The sequence below is a fragment of the Chaetura pelagica genome, unplaced genomic scaffold, assembly GCF_000747805.2.
Source record: "Chaetura pelagica isolate M959 unplaced genomic scaffold, ChaPel_1.0 scaffold637, whole genome shotgun sequence".
NCBI classification, from domain to species: Eukaryota; Metazoa; Chordata; class Aves; order Apodiformes; family Apodidae; genus Chaetura; species Chaetura pelagica.
This window is the reverse complement of record NW_009953950.1, coordinates 1,389,770-1,400,691: the sequence shown is the minus strand read 5'-3', so window position 1 is coordinate 1,400,691 and position 10,922 is coordinate 1,389,770. Positions and strand designations below refer to the sequence as shown.

At 36.0% G+C, this 10,922-nt stretch overlaps 1 protein-coding gene across 1 annotated transcript in view; it reads left to right on the top strand.

Moving 5' to 3' along the window:
• Positions 1 to 3,784: 3,784 nt before the first annotated feature.
• SCAF4 (SR-related CTD-associated factor 4) overlaps positions 3,785 to 10,922 on the top strand; it is a 34,452-nt gene continuing 27,314 nt past the window's right edge. Inside the window, exons 1-5 of the mRNA XM_010001822.1 lie at positions 3,785 to 3,864; positions 4,482 to 4,526; positions 5,418 to 5,579; positions 7,419 to 7,554; positions 10,429 to 10,568. Coding sequence (XP_010000124.1) covers positions 3,793 to 3,864; positions 4,482 to 4,526; positions 5,418 to 5,579; positions 7,419 to 7,554; positions 10,429 to 10,568 — 555 coding nt within the window. The 5' untranslated portion in view covers positions 3,785 to 3,792. The remainder of the gene's footprint in view (positions 3,865 to 4,481; positions 4,527 to 5,417; positions 5,580 to 7,418; positions 7,555 to 10,428; positions 10,569 to 10,922) is intronic.

Here is a 10,922-nt window from a genome sequence, read left to right as displayed (position 1 = left end):
ATATATATATAATTTATTTATTTTTTTTCCTCCCCATTTGCAACATCATTCTTGGGTTGCCTGTTGAGGCACCTCTTTTTATTTTTTACTGCCACTTCTTTATTGTCATCTTCTGTCCTGCTATGAGCTCTCCCAGTTTCCTAGTTCTCTCTGGTTGTGTTCCTGAAATACAAACGCTCAAGTGCTGCTTTCACATTATCTTCTTTGTTCTTGTTATATAGGACTGATCCTTTTTCTTGTGTGTAAAGGAAAGCATGCAGAGTGCCTGTCTGAACTTTGGCTCCTCTTCTCCTCCTCCATCTCATTTTTTGAGCCTTCTGGTGATCTGTTGGTGGGTGGTTTTGGGAATTATTTTTTTTGTGGTTTTGATTATCTCTTAAAACAAATTTTCCTGACTTTTTGGAATAGCACAGACTTTATTCAGCAAGAATCTTTGCAATTATTTTAAAGAAATACAGTTCAAAATAGAAATTAAAATTTTTACAAAACAAGTCAGCTCACAGACACCATGCTCCTTTTATCTGACACTGTTTATTTGTTCATACTGTGATTTCTCAGCAGCAGAGATGTTAACTGAAGTATATCTTGTAGCTTGAGTGGCTTTAAAAATCAAACATTTTGGCACTCACACTTGCTTTTTATAGAGATTAGTAATGAAAAGTCATGGTCTTGATTTGATTTTGGTGTAGGAAAAGGTATCTGGCTGCCAGTGTCTTGAAGGACAACTTTTCTTCTTTCGTATCTCCTGGAATAAGGATCAAATTAGGAAAGTAAATTCCTTGTTGCCTACTCTTTGTGTTTTATTGGTGTAAAGCTTTCACTTTGTATTGCTGAAAGTCTTGCTATCACATTACTTGCCTTTAAATATTTGGCCTTTTTAATTTTTTGCATTGTGTTTTTCCCTGAGACAGTGGAAAAATCTGTGGAAGTTGGTCACTTCACAACTATCTTGAAACTTCAAATTAATAGGAAAATAAGATGATTTTTAAAATGGCATCTTACTTTCCATTATTCTGTCAAATTAAGCTACTTTTATTATCTTATTTTGCTTTGTGACATATTATTACATTTTTGGCTAGCATTCAAGGGCTCTATTTTTTCTTTACTGTGAAGAGCAAAATTAAATTATGTGATGCAAAACCATTTTTCTATGATTTGTGGAAAATATTTCAAAGAAAAAATGTTTGTATAGGAAATGTTGAAGATCTCCATAATTTTTGCACGGTACAAATCATGGCAATAAAATTATTCTACCTTTACTAAGACACATTGTATGTCAGAAGTTTATGAGAAGAGTAGAAAATAAATATTTAACGAAGCATAGTACCTAACCACAAGCCGTGATGTAGAAGGAGGAATTATAAAGTAGTACTGGAATGTCCTGGCTTCTCTTTCTGCTTGGAAGATGGGAAGGAAGGTTGGAGAAGAGAGAAAAATCCTACAAGCTAAAGCGAGTTGTGCTTCCAGGTCTAATGACTAGTAGAAAAGAAGTGTTCACAGAATGTCATAAAAACCTAGTGTAACGAATGGTGCGGGTTTTGCAACTAGTTACTTTACGATGTGAAGTTACAACAGCAGCTTATGGAGTATAGAATTCACTGCACATCCAAAGTAGGCAAACTGGTATGGAGAGTGGTAAAATGTGCATCGGATTTTGGTGTCTTCTGGTGTGTATGCACTTATGCTTTTGAGTACCTGACTGTAGGACTGTTACTTCAAAACAAGTCTCCTCAGATCCATTATAACCCTATTCTCTTAAAATGTTCTACAGGGAGCAAAATACAGTAAGATTGTCACACTGTTCAGGATGCTGGAGACCTGAGGAAAATGTATCCCTCTTCCCTCAGCTTTGTGTTTAGCTCTTCATTTGATGTTTCATTGACTGACCATTCTGCATGCAAGTTTTAGTTTCTCTCAGTTTTTGAAATACGTTTTCAGAGTTATGGTTATCCTGATTTGAACCAGGAGAGAACCAATTTTCTTTTTGTTACTTCTACTTTTCAGTGAGGTGTCTTCTAAGTAACTGCACTTTCTGAAATAAACAGCATGTAGTTAAGTCAGTGTCTGCTTCTAGGACTGGTAACGCTCTGTGTTCATAGTTACTGCTAGAGGAGGGTGTGCAGAGCTGCGGTCACTGCTTCGTTCCACTAAACTTCTTGTGCTCTGCAAATGAAAGAGAGGAGAAAGGGTCACATCAGCGACCCTCCTGTGGGGTAGAGCGGACTGGGCAGGTGACCCAAAATTGATCAAATGAAGTATTCCATCCCATACGTGTCATGAGGGTTAAGCTCTCTTCATCCATGGCCTGTTCAAAGATCTGCCAATGGCCTGTGTTCTTGGAGGACTTCTTTTTTCTGCCTTTGATCCTAGTCTTGTGTGTTGCTGAATCCAGTTCCCATCTGCTGCCCACTCCAGGAGTTCAGTGTGGAACTTTTGCAGGGCCTGCCCTGCAGCCTCTGCGGTGACGTGACCGTTAATTGAGGGGATAATGATACTGGTTTTATGTATATTTGTATATATTTATTTTCTTTTTCATCAGTATTGTTTAATTAAAGCTGCTTAGTTTAATTTCCAATCTACATGTCCCTTTTTCCTTTACCTTTCTGGGAAGGGAGAGAAGTTAAAAGAGAGTATCTGTCATTTGTTTAATTGCCAGCCCAGCCTTAAACCCTGATAATGGTGGATGCTGAAAGACAAGAGTGATGTCGTTTCTTAATGCCTAGGTTCAAGACTTTTGAAAATGTTTTGTAATAGATTTCCTCACACATAACGTATAAGTCATGGTGAATGCTATTTGTGAAAATTAAGTTTGGGATTTTTTGGTTTGGAGTTGCATTTTCAGAATTGAGGAGCTGAACATTCTACCTGTATCCTACATGTTTTGAATATAGAATATGCTTTCTGTGAAGCAAGACTTAAAAAAGTATTTTTAGCACTGCAAGAATCCCTTTTTGTGCTTAATGGCCGTAACAGAATAGCAGTATTATAAACTTCTGTTATTATTATAACCCTTTGAAATAGTATGCCTGGGCTATCCTTACAGTAGTTCAGAAATAGTTTGTAAGTTGGGTTCACAAAATGCCTCAAACTGTTGTCTGTACAACTTTGGAAACATTGTCCTTGAGAAAGTAATTTTTCCATTGGGTGACTTCGCTGTGGAGAATAATGCAGAGGATTCTCCAAAACAGTTGGCGTGGTTAATTTTAATAATAGTAGTGTGGTATGGTAATAGCAAACAAAATGGTAGACATCTCCATTAGGCATTATATGAGATAGTTTTAAAGCGTAGTGTTGATTTGATGACGGTGGATGAAAATTGTCAAATTTTAATGCATATTATTTTAAGATTACAGGTTTATGTCAGTCTAGCTATCTGTAGGGCCATCCTAATACTTCTGTTGGGTAAGCATATATTAAGGCTAGTTTAAATTAAGCTGCAGTTATTTCTGTTTTATATTGTTTTTGTAAAATAGCAAGTTCCCACACCAGAAGTGCCTCTACTGTAAGTTAGCAGATACTGATTTTTAGAGACAGATGGAACTTTGACAGCAGCCTTATAAAATCTGGTAAATCAGTGAATACTGGTTAGTTCACAAGATAACTTTCAACATTGCCTCGAATGATTTGCCCATTAGTCTCTTTGTTTCAAGAGCAGCCAGCTCTTCTGTGGTGATACATAATGTGGAATGTCAGTAATCAATCAGTTGTCTGAAATGTTGTGGTTTTGATTAACTACTTAAACTTCATAATACATTTTTAATATTTGTTTTCTTTGTTTAGCTGTTTTCGCTGATGGAGATGAAACCTCCTATTTCCCGAGCAAAGATGATTCTCATCACAAAAGCTGCCATTAAAGCTATTAAGGTGAAGTACAATAGAAAAAACATGAAACTCTAACAGTAGTGATGCTTTATAAATTCACTTTTAATGCATCTCTGGATTTCCTAGTCTTGGCTTCATGGATATTTTCTTCTAGTTGGCATTAAGAATGTTATCTAGAAACAAGTGGGTGATGAATATATAATCTCTTGGTTTTAAACTAGTAGCATAATGTCAGCGTGATTTTTTTGAATCATTGCTTTTTAATGCTACACTCACTACGGTGCTGTGATTTCTGTGTAATAAAATCTTAAATGTTTCAGGATGCAGGTGCATGGTAACATATTAAAACGTAGTGGACTTGCTTAGAAACTAAATCCAGAAAGCTCTCACTAATGCTTTAGAAGCAGTATGTCTTTTACATACATACTGACACAGTTCTGAAAGAAAGAATAGCTTGTTTCTGCCTTTTCCCCCCATGGAGGCTTTTTGTCTGTGCTTAATTGCCTTAGCTTCATAAAATAAGTTTTTTTAGAATGTCACTACAGTGTTTTGCTTGTAATCTTTCCCAGATGGTAGTAGGCAGAAAGAGTTAAAATACTGCTAAAATGATGACTCACTGTTGAGTAGATGAGAAATTAATTTTTGTATTTATTTTCTAGCTGTACAAGCATGTTGTCCAGATTGTAGAGAAGTTCATCAAAAAGGTAAAAAATAAAAAAATAATTTACTGATAAGGTAGTGTCTGCATCTGTTACTAGATACCATTACTAATGCTAGTAGATAAACAGAAAGGTTTCTGTTATTCAGGGATTGCAGGCTGTTTTTTTTTAGGTTTTTACACATTTTGGTATCTATGCTATCACTTTGTTTTCTGTAGTACATTAAGAAGGGGAGAAAAAAAATTGTGATATTCCCCCTTCCTCCTCCATCCAGCACCTGGGGAGGAAACTGGAGGTACTGAACATAAAAATAATTTTCACTGGCTGAGATAATATATATTTCAGGAAATACAGTTTTCATGCTTGCCTAGGCTTGTAGAACAACAGGCTAGAATGTAATGCTTGCTGAAACCAAACCATCATGCTGCCTAAAAGTAAGTTCTGAGTGAACAGGAGAAGTACTCTTTTTCATTCAGAGTTCTTCAGAGACTTCCAAAGAGAAGGACTTTACATTGAATTCTGGAGAACAGCGTTTGTGGAAGTAATTCAGTGCATTGAGTGTGAAGTGGGCTTGATAGTGGGGTTATAACAACCTGTACTGTAATGTGGTGGACCTGTTCTTAAACTGTCATGTAGTCAAGCTAAAGGTAGTTTAAAGGCAGTGATTGGGAAGGTAAAGGCTGCTTTAGGCTATCCAGGTATATTTTCTGTGTCCCAAATATGAAAGCCTGTTTTCTTCTCCTTTCTTTTCCATTTCTATAAACAAAACAAAGAGAATTCTGCATAAAACAAATTAACGTGGTTTTTTTGTGTGTGTGTTTTGTTTTGTTTTCTATCCGAGTATATTAACTATAGATTTTATGTAAGGATCTGGAGTGAATGCATGTTACCTTGTTAGTATCACTGCATAATGGAAAGTTACCTTTATGTTTTCAGTGCAAACCGGAATATAAAGTCCCTGGATTGTATGTTATTGATTCTATTGTTCGTCAGTCTCGTCACCAGTTTGGAACAGACAAAGATGTATTTGGGCCAAGATTCTCAAAAAATATTACTGCCACATTCCAGTATTTGTATCTCTGTCCATCTGAAGACAAGGTATAGCTATGTTTGCCAGAGTTGTAACTTGTTGATAACAGTGCTGCATTGGTGTTTCCACTTGTGTGAAAGCTGATTCCATGATACTCTCTTCCAATGGCAGTGAATGTTGTTGCATGAAATACTAAGACATTCTGAGAAGGATTATCAAAGATGATAGTTAAATGGAAGTTCTAGTTAAAATACTTTATTTTGCCTAACTTAATCAATTTTGTTTTGCTTATGTGGATATTTCAACAGTGTATGTGACTAAGCCACATCTTTGATGCTCTCTAGTTTTAAAATGTGGAACATTTAGACCTTTAGGCCTTGAATCTGATTTTCTGGAGCTTCTGGGTTAATACCCTAGTGAAATAGAGTAGTTCCTTCTTGTTTCTCTCTTTGCTGTTGCCATTTTGTTAATCTAAATGAATTAGACTGACCATCTCCTTTCTGGAACTACCTGATATCTTACTTAAAATAATTAAGATGTTTTCCACTAGGGGAATAATACTATTTATAGCATGCTTGTTTTAATGAGTGTCCAGTTGCTGAACAAAAAACCCAGTCTGCAGATACATAATGACTACAGTTGATATCCAAAGACAGTGACACTCCTGTTTTTGTTTTTTTTTTCTTTTCTGTAAGATTAATATGTGACTTAAACCAATAGTATTGGGTTATTTTTATTATTTTTTTTTGGCCTTCATATTATTTTCAAGTCTTTTGGGGAGAAAGAATACCCCAAACCAAAAGACGTTGCTGTTTTAAAAGTCAGCTGATTTTCAGACCAAAATCTTATTTTGAAATTGCCATTTCAGGTTTCTCTCTAATTGATCTCAGCATAGATACATTTTATGAAATTCTTTAATCACTCAGCTTATGAAATTATACATGCATTTGGGTGTATATACCTTGAGTCACAGTAAGGAATTTTATTGGTGAAGCAAGTAGGAACAGAATCAGTTCATTCTTAGCAGCAGCTGTAGAAGTGAAAAGTACTTAAATGTATTTGTGTGCAAGTCAGATGACAGATACAAAAAGGACAGGTATGTCAATGTAACATGTATTCTGACTTAGACCCACTTGCACAATCCAACTGAAGCAGGACATCTACCTAGGTATTATTGTTTAATACTGGGTTAAAGAAGGAAAAGACTGATTGCCAGTTTGTTCCTGAAAGCTTCATTGTTCTTAATGTTAAAAAAAGAAACAAGCTTAAAATAACAGCAGACAATCAGAGTTTCTAGTTTAATCATTCTATAGTGATCAGTTAGAACGTGTTCCACTTGCTTTCCTGATTTTTTGAATAATGGTGGAGATGGGTTTCCTTGTGTCAACATAGAATTGTTTGGGTTAGTAGAAAAAAAATTCAAGCAAACTGTCTTCTATTTAACTTTAAAGCTTTGTTCTAGTGTTTTATGGTCTCATTGCCCCTCTCTTCGTTAGGGGCTTGTAGTTCATCTTCATTTTCTTTGTTTTTCTTTTTGCATTGTTTGTTCACCCCTTTGTGACCATCTGTGAAGAAATGGTGGGGCTGATGTAATTTCCTCTTTTGTGTCTCAAACCTGGATTTTCTGATTGGACAGACAATTTTAGAAAAATCACACTAATTGCTTTGTATTGAAATGGATAGTAAAATAAGTTGGCAATTTTGAACTTTACCATCTAAAGGGTCTTCCTGGCTTATGTGATAATAGAGGGTTTGTTTAATAGGTATGCCTGATGATGTTGAACTCCTATGCTGTTCAAACTGTTCTGTGCTGTTCAAACTGTTCTTCTCAGTGTATGGAAGATAAATTTGGAGTTTGTGAATTAGAAAAGCTGTATTTAGCATTGATACTTCTTGTATTTCAACAGAGTAAAATAGTCCGTGTCCTGAACCTCTGGCAGAAAAATGGAGTATTTAAAATAGAAATAATTCAACCTCTTCTGGATATGGCAGCAGGAACTAGTGCCACTGCACCAATGACAGAAAATGCTACTAATAATGAAGGTATGGATGACATTATAACTTCTTTTAAAAGGGCGAATGATAAATAGCTTGTATGCTTTCACATTAAAGCACCTACTGCTAGTTTCAACAGTAACATATTAGTAAACTCCATTGTCACAATTACATGGAGCATCTGAACTTATTCTAAATAAATGCTGATACTGAACTTCAGAAATTATCAGAATGTGAACACTTATTTGGAAAATATCTGAAATTTATATCTTGTCTATGCATATGTGCATACATACGTGCACAGATCACTTAAAGATACCCTATTAAAAAAAAAGTTTATTTTTTTTCTTTTGGTCTGAAATATTTTTATTTTTTCTCAGTTTTGTAATTCTGTTGTAATTTTTTTAGTGTTAGAATCTGGGTAACTAAAGCATGATTTTACATCAGGAGTTAAGAGTTTTGTCTTCTCTGAATCAGCTTAGTATGTGAAAGCAGCAGTTGTCAGTCTCTTTCAGTATGCAGCCTTTTAACACATTTTAACTGGTGTTTCAAATCCATATTCTTGAACAGTAAATTTATGCCTGGCAGTAGGATTTTACACAGGCTCCTGGTTAAAAACCACTGACCTAAAGTGGAAAGTAATGACAGCCTGCCCACAGTATTTTTGCTGACCTATTTATGCCACATAAAAAGCTGGAACTGAGGTGACAGAGTTGTGGACAAGAATGTGCATATTCTCTGCAGGGCCTTCTTTTGAGTTTGCACTCACTATTTCAGAGTTAGCTTTGGTAACGTCCTTATGTATTGCACTCATGTATGTTAGAGTAGGACTAGCCTATAATGTAGTGCATTGTGTAAGGTGTGGTGACAGACAAAATAATTATGTACATTAGCATAAGTGAACTGGTCTCCAATGCTATATATAAAGTGCTATGAGTGAAGACAATTGACATGTTTGATAAATATGGCAGGGCAGGGGGAGGGGATGTCTTAGCATCTGAGCTTGGGTGCAGACTGATGGCTATACAATTTCCTTCTGGTATGACAGTTGAGTGGCAGTATTTTTCCATCCTTGTCTCATCACTAGGAGCTAACAGGTTGGGTGACTTCTGCATAAATTTTCGTGTATGGAATTACTGTTTTCAGTGAAGTTATTCAGATGCACCAGAGGGGATAATTTTGCCCCAGAATAAAGATACTAATGAATAATAATAAATACGTTAATGCATTATGTGAAACTGAACCTCATAATGCTACAAAGTCTGTTTAGCAAAAAAAAGAGAGAAAGAATAATGCAAATTTTTCCCTTCAGCAGGCAAATATCCTTCTGAATATGTACAGGAAGAAATTTGAGAGTTAGCTTGTATTTAAAAACAATCACGTATCTTTTTGCAGTATTTTTATGTAGCATCTGACTTCTGGGAAAATATTATTCAACATGTTTGTCTCTGCTTGCTGCATGTCAACACTGCAGTTATTTAAACTGCAAACAGATGAATGGCTTTAAAGAAGTTGGTATAATGTTTGCTTAATGTCTCAAACTGTAAAATTTTCTGTCTGTGGGGTTTTCTTAACCATCTTCCTTTGCAAAGTTTTATAGTAGTCCATCAAAATATATTTGCTAAATAATAGTTAATTGCTCACAGCGTCTAGGAATTGATGGTATTACTGCTAATTTAGTTGGTAATGGCAAAATGTTTCCTGAAAAAAAGGCATTGTGATCTAAGGAAGAGAGAATAGGAAAGCTGCATGTGTAGACAAAACTAATATGGTATCTTAAAATATGATCTCAGTTTTATTAAAGCTTAGTGGAAACAAGAGTCTTTTCCTGGGAGAATTAGTACAATCTGTTTTTTATGGTAGGGTTTAGTTATCAGATGCACGTTTGGCTTTTGCATTTGTAAAAGTGGCATGTGAACAGTCCTTGTCAAAGAAAAGGTGTTTCTGTGAAATAATTTTATAAAAACTTTAATTATTACCAGACATTTTAGCAAAAGTTCAGTTGCTGCTAGAAAACAAAATATTAAGAGAAACTCAGTTGCTCTTAAAATGATCCATGACTGATTTGAAATATTCATCCAAAAGAATTAGTCTAGAACTTTGTAACCAGAACTAACAATTTAGAATCATAGAATCACAGGATGGTGTAGGTTGGAAGGGACCTTAAAGGCCATCTAGTTCCAACCTCCCTGCATGAGCAGGGACACCTCCTACTAGACCAGGTTGCTCCAAGCCCCATCCAACCTGCCCTTCAACACTTCCAGAGAGGGGGAATCCACAGCTTCCCTGGGCAACCTGTGCCGGTGTCTCACCATCCTCACAGTGAAGAATTTCTTCCTAACATCTAACCTAAATTGATTCTCTTTTAGCTGTTACCCCTCATCTTGTCACTCCATGCCCTTCTAAAAAGTCCCTCCCCAGCTTTCCTGTAGGCCCTTCATGTACTGGAAGGCTGCTGTAAGGTCTCCCTGATGACCATCTCTTCTCCAGGCTGAACAAGCCCAGCTCTCTTAGCCTGTCTTCATAGGAGGGGTGCTGCAGCCCTCTGGAGCCCTTTAAGTGCATTGATATCCATTGCTTAACACTGTTTAAGTAATAGCTTCTAGCTTTTCTAAAATTTTACAATTCTAAAAGGTTAATTGTGATCTAAAGTACCATGCTGGACTAGCTTTCAGGCCATTTTTCTTTGTTTTCTTTCTGTTTGTATATAATGCACAGGTGTGAGCAGTGAATGGAGAGAGCAGTTAAAGGCAAAATGAAATGAATAGGATATGCAGTTAGGGTAGTGTAGGTAGGACTTTTTGGGTTAAATAGAGTATTGCAGATAGGCAGTTGTTTTGAGGAGGCAGGTGTATGCACTGAAGAGTAAAATGAATGTTTTGGAGTAACTTGGAGCTTTTTTGATTCCTGTGAAACTCTCAGGTTCGCCACCCCCTCCAGCAAAGGTTCCTTCGGAGCCCCCTCAAGTTACTGCTAACTCAGTACCTACTGTGCCACAGTTGCCCAGTTCTGATGCCTTTGCAGCTGTAGCTCAGTTGTTTCAAACAACGCAAGGACAACAGGTAATTGTTTATATTTGGCTCCCTTCTAACTTCAGTTTTTATATTATCTGAGGAGGGAAATGATGCAAATAATGTCTTTGATTTGAAGCAAAACAAAAAGCTTTCTGGAGGTCTTCAGTGGAAAACTTATAAGAGTTAATGTCAGTATTTGTTCTGTGATCCTTCTATCCAGTAACTATGGATATTTATTCCTAAAGGATTAATTCTGAATTGATGCAGTTACAGAGTATCAAGAACAGGCAGAATATACTAAACAAAATGTTGACTTTTATAATTTGGTCCATTTAAATATTTGCAGTGTTGAAAGGCCTGAATATTGAAATCTTGGGATCTGCTGAATTTGTTACTGAAGTA